We start from the raw sequence: 19,100 nt of genomic DNA on the forward strand, positions 1-19,100 counted from the left end.
TCGTTGTCGTAAATAGAAGGACTGGGCGGCGTGGTGCGTCCGTGGGTTGTACCCGGGTCAATAGCCAGGGGTGTTTCTCCTTCGAGACGTTCAAGCAAATCTGATAGTAGGCTATTCGAGTCTAAAAAGCTGTGGTCCTGAGAACGGTGTTCTATGAGAGCCGACGGCGGATCCTGGATTGGTGCAGCAGTCTCAGGAGGCCCGTAGTCTCGTGGTCCAATGACTGGTAGCTGGAAGCGTGCAAGAGAGTCCCTAGAATAACAATGAGTAAATAATGATCAAAAGCTACCGATATGGAATTCACATACTGTTGTGATGATCGCGCATCCAAAGAATCAGAGGCCTCTTCGTTTTGCGAGGACAAGGCGCTGGCGACCTTATGAACCGTCTCTGTACTGGAGAACCCCTGCAAAAACTCTGGATTTTGTAGCAAGCGAAGCGCAAAGTCTCTATCGGAAAGCGAGATTGAGGACTCCTCGCGCAGAAGCTGGATTTCCCGATCGAGGTTAGACATTTTGATATTCAAATTCGCAGTGGCGGGCAATAATGGGGAGAGAAGGTAAATAGGGTGGTCGCAACGGGCGATGGCGGGGTGAAGTAAAACAAGCCCGACACGAAAGCTTCGAAGCTCATGTGAGGGAATCTCCATGGGTACACAACATATAGTCAATGCTTACTTACCAACAGGTCGTTAATGTACTGATCAAATGCGGGAGGTACTTGATACTCGCAGATCAAAGGGTCCTTTGCCGGTGAATATCACCGCAAAATACCCATTCAGTGGGAGCCTCGATCCCTTCAAGCTCACGACCGTCCGATATGAGATGATCCGGTAGGTCTCAAACATATGAAATGCCCCGAATGCCCTTGCTGTGATATCTCTTTGAAGGTTGACATCTTCATCAACGCCGTTGGCGGTCGACGAAACATGGCCACGTGACTGGTGCCTGAGGCGAACATTGACATTAATACTCTCTGCCTGCGATTGGAGGCAACGAAATCGAACAAATACTTAGTTATAGAATTGAAGAGGTCGAAATAGATTGCTAGTATGAGCCCAGGAAGGTCGTCAAGGAATCCAATCTACGGTCAATTTGATGAAGAGCTGGAAAATACCTGTAGTTTTTGCCGTAACAGCTACAAAGCCAGGCCGGTTCTATTATGGACCGGTGAATAGAAAGGCGCAAGATTTACAAAATTGCATCAGGATCAGCAAGGATAATGTATTAATTCGTAATGCCATTGGTAGTGAGCCTAAGGCTTTTCATGGCTATGATCCAAGCCACTGAATACCATGAAATATGATTAAATGGGCAACGCAAAGCCCCCACAAAAGGTCACTAATGCAAATGGAAACAAGCTCCAAGTATTTGCTAAATGTCGATGCGATGCATTACAAACCTGGTGTTCGTTCGAATAAAACGCACCTCTTATTCGAATGATCATTTTCTTCCGCCATGATGCCCTCTAATATGCCGGTCTTTCCCGAGGCGATGTGAGGCGTACCGTGTGTCTTCCTCGCTGTCGCTGTCCATCTGGTCCAGAATACGATCGATCTCATCCCCTGCGTGAGCCTCTAGGCCTAATCTAAGGCTTTGGGATTTCGCATCTTGGCCGTAAATGGACTCGCCACTCTGTGGGCTTTGACTGTGTTGAGTTCCTGCTTCTGTTCCGTGCTTCTCATTGTTGCCATACAGCGATGCATTCAAACTTTGTTGCGTGGCAGGCGGTTGCAAGGGTCGAGGACTGGAGCGGTACCCGGAGTTCTCAGGGCTAGACATGAAAAGCAACGTTTCGATTGCGTCCTGCTCCATAGCAGTGTTCTCTGATTGGGTTCGTGATCCGTAATACCCGTTCGATGATGTAGGCGCCCGACTTGTTGGAGGGATGGACGGTGTTCCTGGCCCTATAACTCTTGGTGACCCATTAAATGGCCGGGCGAAGGGAGGGATCTTGATATGAATGATGGCGTCGGTGCCGGGCGTATGGGCTGCGATCGAATGGTTGAGCGGCCCAGTTGGGATTTGGTCGCCGCCGCCGGGTGTCTCCATTTGATGCAACGATATCAACGGGAGGCGCCAATCTGGGGATCTGAAGGAGTTTGCCAGGGGAGGAAATTGCTGAATGTGATCTATGGTGAGAATGATGATTTGACGGTGCGTCGGTTGATGACGGTCGTTGGCTAGGTTGCGAGTTTAGCGTAGGGGTCAAGTCTGAAGCGCTCGAGGGAATATTCGAAGTAGATAGACTTTCGAGCCCACGCAGCGCTAGTTCCGTATTAGATGGTGACTGCCGTGACTTTTCTATTTTTGCAGCCGCATATGATAGTCGTGTGCGGATATGAACGGACAGCTTTTCTTACGTCAATAACACTCAGAATGAGCATTCAGAGAGAGTCCTTACTTGAGCAATTCTGCTTTCGTGGGCTGGTGAGCCCGTGCTTTTTGACCGACGACGTGCTCCATTGACGTCCGAGGCGACAGGTGCAGCCAATGTGGAGATAGGTTTTACATCTCCAGTGACTGTTCGTTTGTGGCCCGGTGTATATCGCGTACCGGCACTCGAACGAAGGTTGGAAAGATTTGACGATCGCAGAGGTGACAGAGAGCCATTGCTCTGTTTTTCTAATTTCACTGCGCCGTTTGTGCCGCTTATTAACCCATTTCCATTGGTCTTCTTCAAATTATGCAATGCTTCCGAGGTTGATATTTCTTCATTTGTATTCGCCATCGCAATATCGCCATTCATGTAGTAGGGGTTATCGAGGTCCATGGACCGATTGGAGTCGTTTAGTGAAGAGGATGGTTGGCTGGGGGGGGTAGTCTGTGAAGGTACTCGCAGAGTGTAGTTCTGGTCGCTGGCCGTCGGACGTCTCACTACCACGGTGGGACGATTCGACATAGCTGACGTTAGAATCTCTCCGACTGTAAACCCCAGCCTCAAGTCCATTCACTTGCAGAGAAAGAGGTTGGGGTGAACGTGGAACCTGGACTTGTCCCGCGCGGCTCGAGTCTGTCGCAAGTGATGCGGCGGTGTTCACCAGGGTATCCGCACTGGCCTCCGAATGGGGAACCCCGCGACTCGAGGGCCCATTGTAGATATCATTCATGGTCAAGCAAAGGGGCCTTTGCGGGGAATTTCGGTCAAATGCAGAGCAAACCTAAGAAACCCAAGGCGCACACAGCACGCGACCAGGCGTCAATTGTGAAATGACGCGGCCGCGCAAATGATCTAAACATGCAAGAGGATCTTCTCGCGCCTTGTCGCTCGTCGAGACGCACCAGGAATGTCCGAGGTCAAGCAACCGAGGATGCGCTAGATTAACGGTCAGGATCTGAATGTCTGCGAGGACGGACGGGAGAATGCCAGAGACGCCGCGGTGGGTGCCAGGAGCATCTGCCCGATGCAGTGGCGATCGACCAGCACGCGCAAGGTTGAGCACGAGCGGCAAAGCGGCCGGTGAGCCCTCCAAGGAAATCCAGTCCGATGAACCCGATGGAATGGAAATAAATTCTTCAGAAATGCTAGTCAGGTGCAGGAGCAAAAGATCGAACCTCACGATGTACTGGAAAATCCAAGGTTTCCTGAGGGAAGTCGAATGCGTCGTCTCGAACGGGCCGGCGACGCGCGTGGTCACGTGTACCGGGTCAGTAATGCGGATGACTATAGGGTATAGAGTACGGAGTAGAAGAGAATATGATATGATTGATATAAGTAGTAAGGTATACAGGGGGTATTGAGAGAATACCGGGATTGGATGCTTGGTTTTTATTTATTCCAGCAATATCATAGTAGGCTTGGTGTACCTGGTGGATGAAGGATACTTGTAGCACTTGGAGCTTGAAGCCTGCCCAGGTGAAGATTTTGAAGAAACTAGAACCTCTTGAAGGTCAATGGTTAGGTGCTACTACCTATAATCTAAAATTATACGCCAGGGATCCTCCAAAATCCAGCTTGGGAAGAACTTTACGGGCAGCCACTGGAAGGATAGTTGCAGCTACTAGTCTCACCCCCTCCAGTGATAGAAACACCAGAGAAAGAAAAGTCCGAGCAGCTATCCGAGCCACAAAGGATGTAGTAGTCCTTGGCATCATCAGTGGCTGTACCGGTGACATCGGTGAAAGTGACTCCAGAGATAGTCACACCGTTGGTAGGTTCGCCGGTAGGACCGCCATTGAGATAATCCTGCTGGATGTCGATACCATAGTCGGTGATTCCAGAGACCGTGATGTTCTGGTAAATGATGTTGCTAACCTGTTTAGTTGATAACATTTATTAGCAATTGTTCTTTTCTTTCTCTTTTTACAAAACAGAATTTATCAAGAACGGGACTTAAACTCACACTGCCAGTAGTCTCAGAGTTGGACTTGATGCGGCATCCATTCGAGCTGTCCACCACCTGGGAGTTCTTAAATGTCACACCATCCACAGTGTTGTTGCTCTTACCACCAATAGACCCGATGCTTAGACCGTGACCACCAGAGCAATAGATGTTGTCAACGGTAATCTCGGTTCCACTAGTGACAGCAACGCAGTCATCCTGGTTATAAACGGAGATGTTCTCCAAAGTGACATAGTCACTAGCAGATATGTCGAAACCGTCACTGTTGTGAGCAGCTGCGTCATCACCGCTAGCGCTATTAGGCTCATCGCCAGCAGAGTTGTCCAGAGTCAACCCAGAAACGGTGAGGTGCTGAACACCATTGATATAGAAGCAGTGGACAGGCCAGTTCTTGATGTTGAGGGCGGTGATTTCGGAGTTATAGACGTGCTTCACTACAATGAAGTGATTGGGTCTGGAATAGCATGTTAGAACTGGTACGCATAATTGCTCTCATATCATTACTTACTTGTCTTGACCGCCGTTGGAGCCCTCACCATCCCAGTAAGCGGCACCGTTGCCCTCGATGACGTGGTCAGAGGTACCAGTAATGGTAATATCAGTTCCGGAAATAACAATAGGATCGAAGTCAGAGTCGAAAGTATCACCGAAGGTCTACACACCACGAAGAAAGACGTTAGTGATCACTATAGGGTGTTCGGCTTAGTTTACCACTTACGGTGGTACCAGCAAAGGTGACCGTAGCACCGGTTTGGAGGCTCTGCAGGTCGATGGTGCTAGAGGGAGGCGCAGAGATGTTGGAAAGAACGATGTTGGTGCAAGACTTGACAGCAGAAGAGATAGATGCGTATTCAGTAATAACGCAAGCATCCGAGGCAACAGAGGCAGCGGCAACATTGCTAGAAACTGTGGTGGGTGCTTGGGTTGTTTCCGGGACAGCAGCTGAAGAGGATTGGGTTGATGATTTGGTAGTCTTTACCAAAGTCGTCTTGGTCTCGACAGGTGTGCTAGTCGACACGGAGGGGACAGCGACAGTGCTGGTAACCGCCGCCGGGGCAGTAGTTGGCTCAGCGCTAGACTATACAGAAAATCGAACATTAGACTAAATATAATTGTAGACTATCGAGATCGATATTCTCTCACCCCCTCAGTGGAACCGGACCCGGCACCAGCCGTAGCCCAGGCTGTGTCAAGACAACTGCATGCACTCGACAAGTGTCCGGTTTTGAAGTCACAAGCCGAAGCAAAGCTGGGCAGACCAGTAGTAGCAGTCACCTTGCTCGCAGTGAAGGTGGCACAGAAAGCAGCAGCCTCCGAGCTGGATGCAGTGTATGCGGAAGCACAAGCATGGCTGGCAGGGTTATTGCATCCCAAGACCAGGGGAAGGAATGAAAGTAAAAGCGCGCTGCGCATTTTGAAAGAATAAAATCCCGAAAAGAATGAATAAAATAAAGAATGTATGAAAATAAAGGAAAGGGGCTACCAAGAACTTCGGGACCAGGGCGAAAAAAGAGATCGAACCATTCTTATACACACAGCTAAGCCGAGCAAAGTGAAGCTTGGACACTGCTTGATAGTCTGGGCTCCATCAGAGCTGGACCGATAGTTACTAGTATGCCAGTATACTCCACTGTTGGCGCTAAGCCGGAGAAACTTCGCCTCCAATGAATCTAAGCCTATCAGTCGGTTCATAATCTGCATGTCCCCTGAATATTATATTGATTTTTCCTGCTGGGTATAGGCTAAAGTGCGCTGCTGACGTCTTCCGGCGTCCTGGAAATCAAAGGTCCATGTTAGTAGTGAATTTTGGCGCTATTTCCATCAGGGGTACTTCTCCGGTGGCACCAAGTGCGAAGAGGGTGTTTCATCTTGATGGGGTGGGGAGAACGATGGTGCTGCGGCGTTCACTCGGCAGAAGGAAGCCAAGGCATGCTAGTACTATAGCGTGCTAGTGTGAGGCTATCAACGACCGTTGAAACAAGCCGAAACAAACCATCACACGCTTGGAACTAGTTCATCATGGTCGGCAGTCACTAGCGACATGGCGTGGGTCAGATGCCGGACATGCTATGCAAGAGATTAGGAAGTGTGATATCTAGACAATGAAAGGTTCCAGACCAGGGCATCAGATGTGGTTGGCTCTACCTCAGGCACGTAATACCGGGATGGTTGTCTGAGACTGAGGGAATTTTTGACAAAAATTGATATACATTGGCTTTTGGGACTCAAAACACCGTCTATGCAAAACAAAAATGTATCTATGTCCATAATGACATGTACAAGACTCCCAAGTGAGATTAACCGCGTCGCTTTCCACGACCACCAGACTCGCCATCTGGATTCTTGCGCTTCTTGCCCTCGCGACGCCAGTAATCGTCGCGCTCTCTCTTCTCGCGCGCCGCTTTCTTCTCCAGGCTGTCGGCCACCTTTGCACGATAGACCTTGCGGCGTTCTTCCTGCTTGGCCGACCGCTTCGCTTGCTTCTCGTTGCGCAGGGTGGTAAGCTTTTGCATCAGATCGCGGGCCTTCTTTTCTTCGCCGCCAAGAACAACAGCGCGCTTTTGCATATAAGTCTGATCCTTTCGACCCTTCATCTTGGTGATCTGCGACTTGAAAGGCAACTCGGCAGCCAGCTGCTTGGGCACACGCAGGGGGTTGAAGTGACGAGTAGGACGCTCGATCTTGTGGTAGGCAGAGTCTTTGTTGAGGGGAGTGGGGATGCCTTGATCCCGGCGGACTTCACCTGTAAGACGCATTCCTTGCCAGCCGCCATCGTCCATTTTACCGTCACCCTGATCAAGCAGGTTTGTCACAGGGTTGTAGAAACGATGGGGCTTGATGGGATACCATGCGCGCAGGAACACAAGGTCACTCATCAGGATCTTGTCCTCAAATGTAGCACGGAAGTGGCCTTCAGGCTTGCTGAGGGCTCGCTTGATTTGACCACGGATACCAGAGACGGTGCGGATGGAGGCACCCTCAAATTTGGCAATCTCCAGGAAGAGTTGAACATGTCCTTAATGAAGGCAGTGTTCTTGAAAATCTTGTAAGGAGCACCAGTGAGTTTGAGCTTCTTAACAATCTCAGTGTGCTCGTCCACGCTCAAAACCACGCCGGTCGCAGCAATACGGAAACCAGGGTTCTTGTTGGAGAATGATTGAACACAGCAGAAACCAGTGTTCGGGGCCACGAGAGGGCCGTAGAAGACACCGAAGCAGTGCATGTGCTCGGGAGTATACTTGAGCATACGGTTTCGAGTCCGACTGTCAGAAGTACTGTAGATTGGCAAGGACTGGAAACGACGCCAGCCCAGTGAGAATATCAAAGGATCGTTGCTCTTGAGAATCTTCTTGTGCCAACGGTGACGCTTGATACGGATCTGAACATATCCGAAACGGTCCTCGGTAGGAGCGAGTCCTCCGACAATGACGGGGTAACGAGGGCTGAACTTGGACGCAAACTCGTAAGGGACGTTCTCAAGGACAATTCGTGCGTAGGTACCGGCCTTGTAACCTTCAGCACGAGCTCGAGAGGACGGATCGAGGGTATCAAACTCAGCACGGTTGATATCAAGCTGCTTTTGCATCTTTGCCTTCTGCAGATCATACCAATCGTCCTCGCCGAACTCGCCATCCCCACCATCTCGCTCGCCTTCTTTAGCATTGGCAAAACCTTCACGATCCTCTTCTTCGAAACGAAGTTTCAATTCCTCCTTTTTCTGAGCATTGCGTTCACGCTCAGCCTCCAGATCCATAGGTTCTTCAGGCTCAGCCTCTTCGTCTTCGTTTTCCTCATCCTCCTCGCCATCTTCCTTGAAGCCATCGAAGGTTTCACCCGTCTCCAGATCCTCGAATGCTCCATCGCCCTCGTCATCTTCGCCGTCGTCGTCGAAATCATCCGAGTCAACTTCGTCGAGATCGTCGAGGCCACCAGCAGAGAGCTTGCCGGTGACAAAGCGCTGTTTAAGAGATTCGATCAATTCCTCGTCGCGCCATTTTCGCTCCAATTCGTCATAGTCGTATTCAGGCACGGCACGGTAGTCGGATTCGTCCTTCTTCTCGTTGTTTGTCTTCTTGAAGAAGTCGTCGGTTTCTTCCTTTTCAGCTTCGTCGTCGCTCTCTTCCTCATCATCATCCTCTCCACGCCATATTTGCACAACATCAGCGGGACTGATAGACTCGTCATACATCATACGCGAGAGATCGGCGACACGGAATGCAGGTCGCTTGCCGTGAAGAGCTTTTGCGTTGGCCACCATGTTCTCCTTCCATCGGGCATTCCCCTCTTCATCCTCATCCTCGTCATCTTCTTCTTCTTCGTCATCGTCCTCCTCCTCCTCCTCCTCCTCCTCCTCCTCATCGTCCTCTTCACCACCGCTCTCAAGCTCTTGGTCCTCGACAGAAGAGATGGAACCCAGGTCAGAGTCACTATCGGCGAACGCAATATCTTCATCATCGCCATCATTCTTGCCGTTCTGACGCTGTTTGAACTTCTTCTCGAAATCAGCTGGCGCGGAAACGTCGACTTCGTCATCATCTTCATCACCGCTGAAGTTCTCTTCCTCGTCATCTTCCTCGTCATCATCGCCGCTGAACTCCTCGTCGGATGCAGCAGCACCGTCTTGCTCGATATCAGCAATACGGGCGTGTCTTCTGTGCTTCCGACCACTCTCGTCATCTTCGTCCGCTCGGGAGATCGCATCACCACCACGGAAGAGGCGCACACCCTGATCGGCTTCACCAAGCAGTTTCCGCTCACCCTGTAGACCAACAACAAGCTGTTCACCAAGACCACGACGGTCCTCGCTATCGGATTCTTCCTCGTCTTCCGAGTCCCGATTAAAGGTTTGTGTCTTGATATCAATATACACGGCATCCTTGTCAACCAAGACACCGCCAACATCGGACATGGGAGCAAACAGTAATTTTTGTTTGTCTCCAAGTCTGCGTCGAGAAGTCTTGCCAGATGCCTTTGCTATTTGCTGGTCCATATGTGGGGTAGGGCAAGGATCAGGAAGACCCTCAATTCCAGAAACTGTCAAGTCGCCAACACCGGGAACATGCACTCTAGCACCATTGGCGGGAAAATTGGTACCTCGAAGATAGCCGTAGAGCGCAACGGTACGGTCACACTTGGGGTTGGCTTCAATGTTGGTGGGAGGAGTGATATCGAGGAAGCGATCGGCAAGCGCATACGGATGCGAATTGCGCCAGATGAGCGGACGGGGGTTCTTCATGATGGAGAGGAATCGAGATAAATTGTGGACTTCACGATCGGGATAGCGGCCGTTGATAACACCGGAGAGGTAGAAAAGCTTGGCACCCTGGTAAAGTTCGCTCCAGAAACGGTGCTTAAGGCGCTTCTTGGCCATGCGCAGGGTACTCTGTTTTTTGAAGAGATCGAGATGGGTGAGAATACCAAATACGTTACCGGGCATACCGCTGGTAGATAAGGCGTTCAAGAATTCCATTGTCTCCATCTCGAAACCATAGTTTCCGTCGATCATCAGCAGGATGATATCCGCGACCTTGGCCACATCGATCATAGCGGCCAGAGAGTCGGAAGGGCATTCGATAAATGTGAGGCGCTTCTTCTTCGACGTGACGACGGTCAAGGGTCCTTGGGGCGAGCTCAGAGTTTGCTTCGTATAGCGCTTAATCAAAGACTTGAGCAGAGTGGTTTTTCCGACCTGAGAGGAAGTTATTGTCAGTGCCGAAACGATATTCGAAAGATACACCAGCTAGAAACTTACACCAGAGGGTCCGACGAGCGCAACGACCGTCGGAGGAGCCTCCTCGGGCATGCGATCCACTTGGGGCACATGAAGACGCTTTTCCTTGACCTACCGCAGCAAACCAGGTTAGCAATAGTATAACAGCTTGGTCTAATGGAATTGGTACGTACATCGTGGGACCGCGCTTGCTGACGGTTGAGTTTTCCGGTTTTGGAGAATGTGAAGGCCTTCGGATTTGACCCTATAGAGTAGAATATCAAGTTAGCAAGATGTTCCTCCTCCATCGAGGTTTGGCCGCAAATTCAGATTGCGCGAGTTTGCTGTGAGCATACCTTCGAATTTCTTCTTCTCCTTTGCAGGTCGATGAGACCTGTTAGATTGCTGCTCCATTTTGGCAGCAAAGAGGTCCCTGACCTCAGTTCTCTTCTGTGAAAATTCACCAAAAGAGAGCACTGACAACGAGGGGACAGCGACTGGGTATGGCCAACGACTGCTCCAGAATTATTTTTTCGAGGCGGAGAGACCCGGCAATTTGAGAGGCGGTGGACCTGGAACGGAATGCTAAATCACGTGGACCGCCAAGGTACGGAGTATACGGAGACCACCCCATTTGCTAAATAGACCATTGTGGTAGCTATTGTAGACCTATATCTAGATCAGTATATACTCGAATATAAGATGGAGGCAGCTATATACCTTAATTTGAGACAGTGGCAAAGCTATCGAATCAGAGCAAGAGGAGATATAGGTATCGGAGGTCCTAGACATTAGACGTAGAGGTCGCATACCCAAGTTTGTATGGGAATTACACATTAATCTGGATTCGGAAGGACCATGGTCCATTAAGTAGAAGGGTGGTCCGTTCAGCAACCCTCATACGGATCATCTACGGATCATCTACGGATCACGGGTTCCAGATCCGGCCCGTAGCTTCCTGTTCAACCTCCGGGCTCCAGCTATAAACAGTAAACTACTACATTTCTACTTCCCGTATCGGTCATTCATCCGCTAACATCATGAACACTCTAAACGAGTCTCTTTCTCCCCTCGCAGACGCTTCTGATACCCCTGGTCAAGACTTTAATCAGCTTGAGTTTTTTCTTCTCGAGTCCGACAGTTCCTGCTTCACGAGTGTCCGGGGTTTCCGAAAAACTGTATACCTCCACCGAACAGCACTTTTACAAAATAAAACGTCAAAACAATTCCTCGTGTTTACTGAAGTACCTCTGTCTAATTTTTATACACTATCTTCGGATGACGAATCAAGACAACGTCGTCTATATTACAATGTTTTGACAAAAACATTAATCGTCAAAGTTCTACCTCACCAGGCACACGAAGTAGCGATTCGAGATTTTGACAAGTTAGTTGGGAGGGAAATCACTAGATTAGGATTGGATGATGAAGTTATCCCACTTGGTTCTGCAACAACAACAGTAGGAAACTGGAAAAAAGAAGCTGATTCAAATTGGGTTTCTATAACAGAACATCATAATCCAAAGCTTGTTCTCGAAGTTGGACTCTCCCAGTCACAACGACAACTTGACCTTGTCAGTCGTGGGTGGCTTGAGTCTTCTGATTCATCTGTTCAAATAGTGATCTCAATCGCGATTTACCGTGATGTTCCTAAAATCCAGATCAACCGTTGGGAACTTGTGCCAAACCCCAACTACAGCCGAGCAACACACTCATTATCCCTCATATACTCTCGAACTGCAACTAAACAAATCTCCCACGCTGGCAACGAGACGGTTTCTACTTCTGGGACCTCGGACCTTGGCCTTGATTTCCGAAAGGTGACTGGTCGCAGCCAAGGTCCGGAAGCGAACTTCACCTTGAGTGAAGAGGGGCTTCGAAGATTTGCGGAACGAGTTTGGTTCGTGCAAGATTTCCTGAGAAATTTGCTTGAAATGGGCACTTGACCTTCTGCCTCGTTCATGAGCATTCCTATCTGGCTCCAGAGAGCGATACAGCGGCGCCGCAAAAGCTTCCAACTAGTAGCTACCTGAGACGAAAAGAATGGCCAATTTATACCATCTCAGGTAGCTACTAGTCTACTATTCGAAGGCGATAAATAATGGTAGGCAATAGACAGCTGGAAACTTCAAGCTTACAGCGCCACTGTACCCCCTATAACTTACTCCGCTAACCCTTGTGAGCTAAACTCTCTCTCTCTCTCTCTCTCTGAGTCTTCTTATAAATCATCAATTTTTTCTTTGGGATATTCATTGAGATATTGGCTATAATTTAGAAGGATAGCAGCGTGCGGAAGTACCTCTATCTATATATAAGCTCTGGAGACCTCTTGAACAAGAACAGCCTGAGGTAGTTAAATGTCCGGAGTACAATGGACGTACTAGCGGAGGTGTATCTAAATTTGGATTGGGAATATATACTAACCTACTACTAGCAATAGACTAAGAAGGACCATGGTCAAATTTAGTAAAAAGGGTGGTCGAAATAGCACTGGGGACCGGAGGAGGAGCGATAACCCCGTCGGGCCGACAGGGATGGACGCCGTTTAGATCCAACTCCCCACTATCCAGGGCCGGTGAATTGTGAATGGTATCTTCATGCGATGGCGTCAGATTTATCGGGAAATCCTCCCGACAGTCGCGTTGCTGCGATAGTTCGACTAGATCACGTCAAGAGCCGATATCGAAAAAGAAGTACGTAAAAAGGTCCATTCGACTCCGCTCGTATCGAAGATGCGGGGCAATCATTGGAAGATCCAAGTCCCAACTCTCGGATGGACATACATATAGAATAGGTATAAGAATGCGAGTAGCGGAGATTTGCCGTACCGACTAGGCTACTAGTATATAAGTGAAATCCATAGCGCATTTAATTGATTAGGAATATTTCGTTTACTACTACTCTCTAATACTATCCTCCATCTCGAAAGATGTCTGCCGCTCGTCGACCCCCGCCAGCCTACACGGCCCCTCCTGACTCGGGCATACACGCTACCTCCCAACTCTACCAGTCAATCTCCAAAACTGCATCCGACCCAGCAGCTCGTCTCCCCAAGGAATCTTTCACAATTCGACCATGCTCCGGTCAGGCTTGGGTAGTCCCCGCCGGTCACATCTGCCGGTTGACTACACCGCAGGGCCCGCAAGTGGGTGATTTGAACATCTGGAATGCTAACAACCCCCGCGAGCGTATGTGGGCCGCTCGCACCCGTCAGATCCACGCTTCCCATGTGTCTGTTGGTGATCGTCTATGGTCCAATCTACCCTGCCTGCGGCCACTGGTGACAATCACCGGTGATTCCCTCGGCGGCGGGCAATTGCATGATGTACTTGGCCCAGATGGGACGCGCAAGCCAGAAGTTGAATTCGGGACCACACAGTTTGGAGGTCGAGTGCACGACTTACTGGGGACTCGCTGCGACCCCTACGTCAATCTATTAATGGGCGGCGAGACATTTGATTTCCACTGCCACTCGAATCTCACGCGTGCCGTGTTTCCCTACGGATTGACCGAGTTGGATGTTCACGATGTACTGAATGTGTTTCAAGTGACGGGGCTGGATGAACAGGGGAAATACTTCATGGAGACCTCCCCCGCAAATTCGGGAGAGTACTTCGAGTTTTTTGCCGAGGTGGATGTTCTTTGTGCGCTATCTGCATGCCCTGGTGGTACGTTTCACTTCTGACACGAGGGCGCGAATACCCTGGACAACATTTTACCAATTGTACTGACCTTGTTTTCTCAGGCGACCTCTCTAATTGGGGGTGGGATGACAAGGAAGGGGGTATGGGCGCGACCTGTCGCCCTCTGGGGGTGGAGGTGTATCAGCTGGCGGACCCCAAGGTGTTGGAGGGGTGGAAGACGCCGGATAGCCCCAAATATCAGGGCCAACACGGTATGCGGATGCCGCCTCGCGAGAAGGATGGTTATACTGGACTGTAGCAAAAACAAGACTCGGAGCAAGACCAGAAATGACATGCATTCACACGTACACGTGATCGCCAGTGCCCCGCGTTTTGAGGGAGTTCCAGGATCGTAAGTAATATCGTCATCGGGTATTTGCCGCATCGTTACATCAACTCGGACCAAACCTAAACTAAACTGGGCCACCAGAATAGAGTGTTGGTCCACACAATGAGGTAATCCATCAATGGCGCAAGCAGTGTGCGAGGCACATCATCATCACCGTCAGCCTGGTAAGCTGGATATGTATGTCCTAGACATACTTATGGGAAGTAAGCTACGTAGAACTACTGCCTTAAGGTGGACTAATTGTAGAGACAATCACGACATGTTCATGTCGGACAGTGTGGAGACCCGCCGTGTAGTGTAACCGGTCAAAGTCGATAACCATCCGCTAGGTACGGAATACAGGAGGTACTCTACGTAGTAGTATGGAGTAAACGAGTCACCCTTATCAGTTTAGCCCAGGTCAACCCATTTCAACTCAGTTCAGGTACTGCCCTGGTAATACTGAACTAGGAAGAAAGCCTGGAGGAAAGGGAAACTTGAACGAAGGGGAAGTATTTAAGTCGCCCCTCCCCCCCACCTCCGCTTCTTCTTATCTCCACCACAGCTCGACCCTCCTTCGCTTCCCCTCCAACTCCTCTTCCTCCCTCTGTCCCTTTCTCTTTCTCCCTTGCTCAAATTCTATTGCACACTCCCTCCAAACAAAACTCGGATCCTTACCTCAGTTCTATTCCGTTGATCCAAAATGCCTCTTTACAACGTATGTGGCTAGCTTATCTTCCTACATCTCCAACTCAAAGGAACATCCGCTGACATCACTCACATCCAGGTTACCCTGAAGCAGGACTCTCCTCCCGAGGAGCTCGAGAAGTTTGTCCACCTCGAAATTTGAGTACACCGTATCTCTAAGCTAACAAAATTTGTTCACTCAGGGCCAAGGACCAAGCTCGTGAGAAGGGAGGCACCATCAAGCATGAGTACAGTCTCATCAAGGGCTTCACGTAAGTTGACGCGCCGGTACCCCTCAAGCCCCTCAAACCCCTCTATCCCGCCCCCTCCTCTCCCTTTCCCACCTAAATCCGAGTTATCACCGTTGGAAAACTTACTCACCATCAACCTATAGCGTCGAGTACCCTGAGGACCACGTCGATACCCTGGAGTCATCCGAGCACATCCACGTGGAGGCTGACGGCAGCGTCTCGACCCAGTGATTCGATTTCCCTTTCTTGATCAGTCTGGCTGTACCGATGGACCGTTGACGCTTCATGGGCCTTTCAACCAGACCAGAAAGGAGAGCGGGGCGGTACTCTTGCTTTTGGCGTGATGACTCAATACTGGACACACGCTTCGCCGCCATCTGCCTATCTTCTGTACATACTACCTTCTTCGAGCGTTTGATCCCGACTGGGACGGTTCATCCCCCTGTGTACCCTAGTAGGGAATGATTTTAACGAATGTCAATGACATCTTTACGATGGATCTTTTGTTTTTCTCGGTTCTACGCGAATCTATAGTACAGGAGTACCCAACACCAGGTACCTCATGTTACCATCTTCATAAAAGGCGGTGCTGACGCATCCTGCACCTTCTTTGTCATGATATGCAGGGAGGCTCAGATCGTCATGCAGGGCGTATGCTGTATCCAATGTCGAGCCACCCCTCAAGTTCGCATGGTGGGGGTTTACACTCAAAAATTGAATTGAATATACTGCAAAATTTGAACATGAACAGATAAACTGTGTCGCTGGAGGTATACTTGCTTCGAAAGTATCAAAGATAAGCAAATACTTGCATACCAAGCAGGGAAGTTCCCTGATAGTGTCCACTGTCCACTAGTAAAGCATTGCCAGGCCGAGGATATCCGCCCCCAGCGGATCGTCACCGCCTCAACAAAGATGAGCACGACCGAATTATCTCCCACACCAACTTCTCCCCTCCTCTTGCCCCACGGCACAAAATGGCTGCCATAATGTCAAGAACTCTGCCGGTTGGAGTTCAAAGGCGACTCTTGTGCACGCCCCAGAGCCTACTTCGCCTGTCTTCAACATCGCGGCCGGCTCACAATTGGTCCCTTCACAGGTCCGGCTCGGATGCCGCCAGAGACGAGGTTGCTCAGCTAGCCTCAAGCCCGCGTCGACGCTTGACACTGGCAGATTTACTGAGGTATATGACTGTTGATTCTTCAAACCTCATTTATCTTGAATAGCGCTCACACATTCTCCATTGTCTAGGCAAGGACGTCCACCACTGTCCAAAGAAGCACTGCTAGCTTCGGCGAATTTCACCCTCTCCCTCCCCCCGCGCGGTTAGCCTCGCGGATCCAAGCCCTGCGTAACCTCCCATTTATCGTCGTCTCCAACCCCCATGTGTCGAAGATATACAACAATTACCAACACTCACTGTCGGCCCTACTGCCCTACCAACAACGGGAGATCACAACTCTCGAGGAAGAGAATCGTTTCGGTGACGTGCTCGCCGACCTCGTCCAAACACATACCAACACCATCCCCGTTCTCGCGCGAGGATTCCTCGAATGTCAAAAGTACGTGAGTCCGGAGGACGTGACACGCTTCTTGGACACCCATTTACGAGCACGTATCGGCACTCGGTTGATCGCCGAGCAGCACCTAGCTCTGCATTATGCCTCACAACCAGTAACCGACGATCCAGCGAGTCGAGCACAGGCCGAGCCAGCCTCGCCTAATAGCTCTATTCCACCCAACTACATTGGGGTCATAGATACTGGTCTACAGCCTTCCCGAATCATCAGGCTCTGCGAGGATTTTGTTGGGGAAATCTGCGAGCTCAAGTATGGAGTCCGCCCACGTCTCGAAATTGGAGGAGAGCCAGAGGCTACATTCGCGCATATCCCTGTGCATGTGGAATACATCATTACGGAGTTGCTGAAAAATGCGTTCCGCGCGACTATCGAGTCGGGCAATGAACGCGAGCCCATTGAGATTACAATCGCCGCTGCGCCTGATGTCCCCGGGAAAGAGCATCCGTATCAGGAAGAGGCCGATGCTGGGGTCGATCTAGCCGAGGATACGTCTTCTACGAATGAGGCGATCGGATATTCGAACCCATCGTCGCAGAGTATTACAATTCGCATTCGTGATCGGGGAGGTGGCATCCCCCCTGAAGTCTTGCCTCATATCTGGTCATACAGTTTCACCACATTCTCTGATATGGATTTTTCCAATTCGGCGAATGGGAATCTTGACGCCTTGAATACACTGTCTGGTAGTGGTGGCCATTTGAGTAGTATTGCTGGTCTTGGGTATGGATTACCTCTGAGTCGTGCCTATGCAGAATACTTTGGTGGTAGCATTGCTGTGCAAAGTCTTTGGGGATGGGTACGGATGTTTACTTGACTCTACAAGGCGTTGGTAAGGTTGATTGAAAGATGTCATAATGTGAACAATCCCGGCGCGAGCTCGCCAAATGAATGGGACTCCTTTTACAGTCTCCCTTTGGCCACTGGCCGAGCAAGCAAGTCCACCAAGTCCACAATCGGTGTATCCATGTTCTCAACAACCTCCAACATATGGGCTATCTCTGTCTCTGAAAACAGGTGTGCCATATTGCACATGAATTTCGTTTGCAAAGCTCGCTTGGTTCGGGCGTCTCGCACATGGCCAATCGGGTACTCGACTAGAACCTCTGGAAGTACTGTGCCGTCTATAAGAACGACTGTCAACCCTGTGCCAATACTCTTCATGTCTAGATCCAAATAATCCCGGGTGAGCTGTGGATCAGAGCGAACACTTATCTTGCCCCTGAGATGTGCCAACTCGGCACTGACTGCCCATGGGCTTTCATCGGAGTAATCGGTTGCTGCTGGAGCACTACCTTTCAGGAAAGACAGAGCGACAACATACTGAATACAATGGTCTCGATCTGCCGCATTTTGTAGGGGACCGTTTTTGTTGATGATCAGGTTGGCCGCTTCAGATGTGCGCAGCTCAATACGTTCGATATGCTTGGTCGGCTCAGGCAGCCCTTGGTCCACTATCCTCTGCCGCTGCACGATAGCTGCTTCCACGGCCGAGATACCATGCCCCTCGACAGGCATCGTTTTGAAGAAAACATTTCGAACAGTCCACGTGCCAAATGGCCTGGGAAACTCGAACCCTCGTTCACCGAATGTTCGAGCCAGAAATCCCCATGGCTTTGCGGTCAATGCCTCTGGTGCCCCGGGCTGGCCAGCCCTGATATATAGAGCGATTTGTACAGCCCTGTGAGCGGCATCACCTGCGGCCCACCCTTTGCGTGGAATCGTGCTGCTTTTAGAACGGTAGACCCGGGTCGGGTGCCCATCCATCCAGACATGAGAGATGGAAGCCATAGTTTGTTCCTCCGTCAAGCCCATCAGCCAAGATACAACAGCGGTAGACGCCAGCTTCACCAATACTACATGATCGATTCCATATTTGTTGAATGCATTCTGCATTTGATAGCATCCCTGTATCTCGTACGCTTTAATCAATGCCTCAAGCAAGGTAGTCATTGTCAAGGGTGGTCCTGCATGTCCAGGACGACCTGGTATGGAAGCGCGAGATAACCAATCCATAACGGGAAGAATGGCTGCTAGGTTATCTATATTCATTCAAGTTGGTCAACTTCTGTTTCTATCCAGGATCATTCTATCTTCGATATGAAATACCTGATGGGTGGCCCCATTCCGCTCCTCCCAGTGCATCATTATGATCCAGATACCGTATCAAAACCCCCAGGTCGAAAGCGCCCTCGACAGGATCGACTTTTAAACTTGTCCCCGGCACTTGAAACGCACCGGGGATGATCGTGTCCTGAATAAGAGGCTGGATTAGACTCTGAGCTTCCAAGCTTGTCACTGCCGTCTCTATCGCACATCCTAATGCATCAAGAAGTGCCGTTCGAGCCCGTTCCCATATTATTCCATCGCTCTTGTCGAGTTTGAAATGATAGACGTAGTGTGTCACGTCAGCTATGGCCTTATCATACGGGCGAGCCATAGACTCAAGCAGCCTTGAGTATGATATCTATGGTGTATGTTGCGGTAGGTGGATGATGTGTAATTCAACTGGAGCTCTTGAA

The 19,100-nt window shown here is 50.1% G+C and overlaps 9 protein-coding genes across 9 annotated transcripts; 4 read left to right on the forward strand and 5 right to left on the reverse strand.

The window, feature by feature from the left end:
* Positions 1-151: 151 nt before the first annotated feature.
* N7509_010644 (uncharacterized protein) lies at positions 152-649 on the reverse strand (the record flags this gene model as incomplete). Its single annotated transcript, XM_056635281.1, has 1 exon — positions 152-649. One exon carries the CDS (start codon positions 647-649, stop codon positions 152-154), a length of 498 nt encoding a protein of 165 aa, XP_056485901.1.
* Positions 650-1,442: 793 nt separating this feature from the next.
* On the reverse strand, positions 1,443-2,901 carry N7509_010645 (uncharacterized protein; the record flags this gene model as incomplete). Its single annotated transcript, XM_056635282.1, has 2 exons — positions 1,443-2,131; positions 2,454-2,901. 2 exons carry the CDS (start codon positions 2,899-2,901, stop codon positions 1,443-1,445), a joined length of 1,137 nt encoding a protein of 378 aa, XP_056485902.1.
* A 1,065-nt stretch (positions 2,902-3,966) lies between these two features.
* N7509_010646 (glycoside hydrolase family 28 protein) lies at positions 3,967-5,755 on the reverse strand (the record flags this gene model as incomplete). Its single annotated transcript, XM_056635283.1, has 5 exons — positions 3,967-4,254; positions 4,343-4,796; positions 4,851-4,996; positions 5,061-5,420; positions 5,486-5,755. 5 exons carry the CDS (start codon positions 5,753-5,755, stop codon positions 3,967-3,969), a joined length of 1,518 nt encoding a protein of 505 aa, XP_056485903.1.
* Positions 5,756-6,639: 884 nt separating this feature from the next.
* N7509_010647 (GTPase BMS1) lies at positions 6,640-10,466 on the reverse strand (the record flags this gene model as incomplete). Its single annotated transcript, XM_056635284.1, has 5 exons — positions 6,640-7,358; positions 7,400-10,031; positions 10,095-10,184; positions 10,247-10,317; positions 10,409-10,466. The coding sequence occupies 5 exons, from the start codon at positions 10,464-10,466 to the stop codon at positions 6,640-6,642; spliced, it is 3,570 nt and encodes a 1,189-aa protein (XP_056485904.1).
* Positions 10,467-11,092: 626 nt separating this feature from the next.
* N7509_010648 (uncharacterized protein) lies at positions 11,093-11,998 on the forward strand (the record flags this gene model as incomplete). Its single annotated transcript, XM_056635285.1, has 1 exon — positions 11,093-11,998. The coding sequence occupies one exon, from the start codon at positions 11,093-11,095 to the stop codon at positions 11,996-11,998; it is 906 nt and encodes a 301-aa protein (XP_056485905.1).
* Positions 11,999-12,981: 983 nt separating this feature from the next.
* On the forward strand, positions 12,982-13,994 carry N7509_010649 (urea carboxylase-associated family protein; the record flags this gene model as incomplete). The annotated part of the gene is made up of 2 exons (XM_056635286.1): positions 12,982-13,720; positions 13,798-13,994. The coding sequence occupies 2 exons, from the start codon at positions 12,982-12,984 to the stop codon at positions 13,992-13,994; spliced, it is 936 nt and encodes a 311-aa protein (XP_056485906.1).
* Positions 13,995-14,933: 939 nt separating this feature from the next.
* On the forward strand, positions 14,934-15,232 carry N7509_010650 (uncharacterized protein; the record flags this gene model as incomplete). Its single annotated transcript, XM_056635287.1, has 2 exons — positions 14,934-15,022; positions 15,145-15,232. Coding segments are annotated over 2 exons (177 nt in total), but the record flags the coding sequence as incomplete, so codon positions are not given.
* Positions 15,233-15,990: 758 nt separating this feature from the next.
* N7509_010651 (alpha-ketoacid dehydrogenase kinase family protein) lies at positions 15,991-17,395 on the forward strand (the record flags this gene model as incomplete). The annotated part of the gene is made up of 2 exons (XM_056635288.1): positions 15,991-16,194; positions 16,253-17,395. 2 exons carry the CDS (start codon positions 15,991-15,993, stop codon positions 17,393-17,395), a joined length of 1,347 nt encoding a protein of 448 aa, XP_056485908.1.
* An 86-nt stretch (positions 17,396-17,481) lies between these two features.
* Positions 17,482-19,018, reverse strand: N7509_010652 (putative 2-methylcitrate dehydratase (PrpD); the record flags this gene model as incomplete). Its single annotated transcript, XM_056635289.1, has 2 exons — positions 17,482-18,620; positions 18,688-19,018. 2 exons carry the CDS (start codon positions 19,016-19,018, stop codon positions 17,482-17,484), a joined length of 1,470 nt encoding a protein of 489 aa, XP_056485909.1.
* Between the last annotated feature and the right edge of the window lie 82 nt (positions 19,019-19,100).

This window comes from Penicillium cosmopolitanum (assembly GCF_028827165.1).
Source record: "Penicillium cosmopolitanum strain IBT 29677 chromosome Unknown utg000009l:1.0-9042332.0:1.0-9050551.0, whole genome shotgun sequence".
Classification (NCBI taxonomy): Eukaryota; Fungi; Ascomycota; class Eurotiomycetes; order Eurotiales; family Aspergillaceae; genus Penicillium; species Penicillium cosmopolitanum.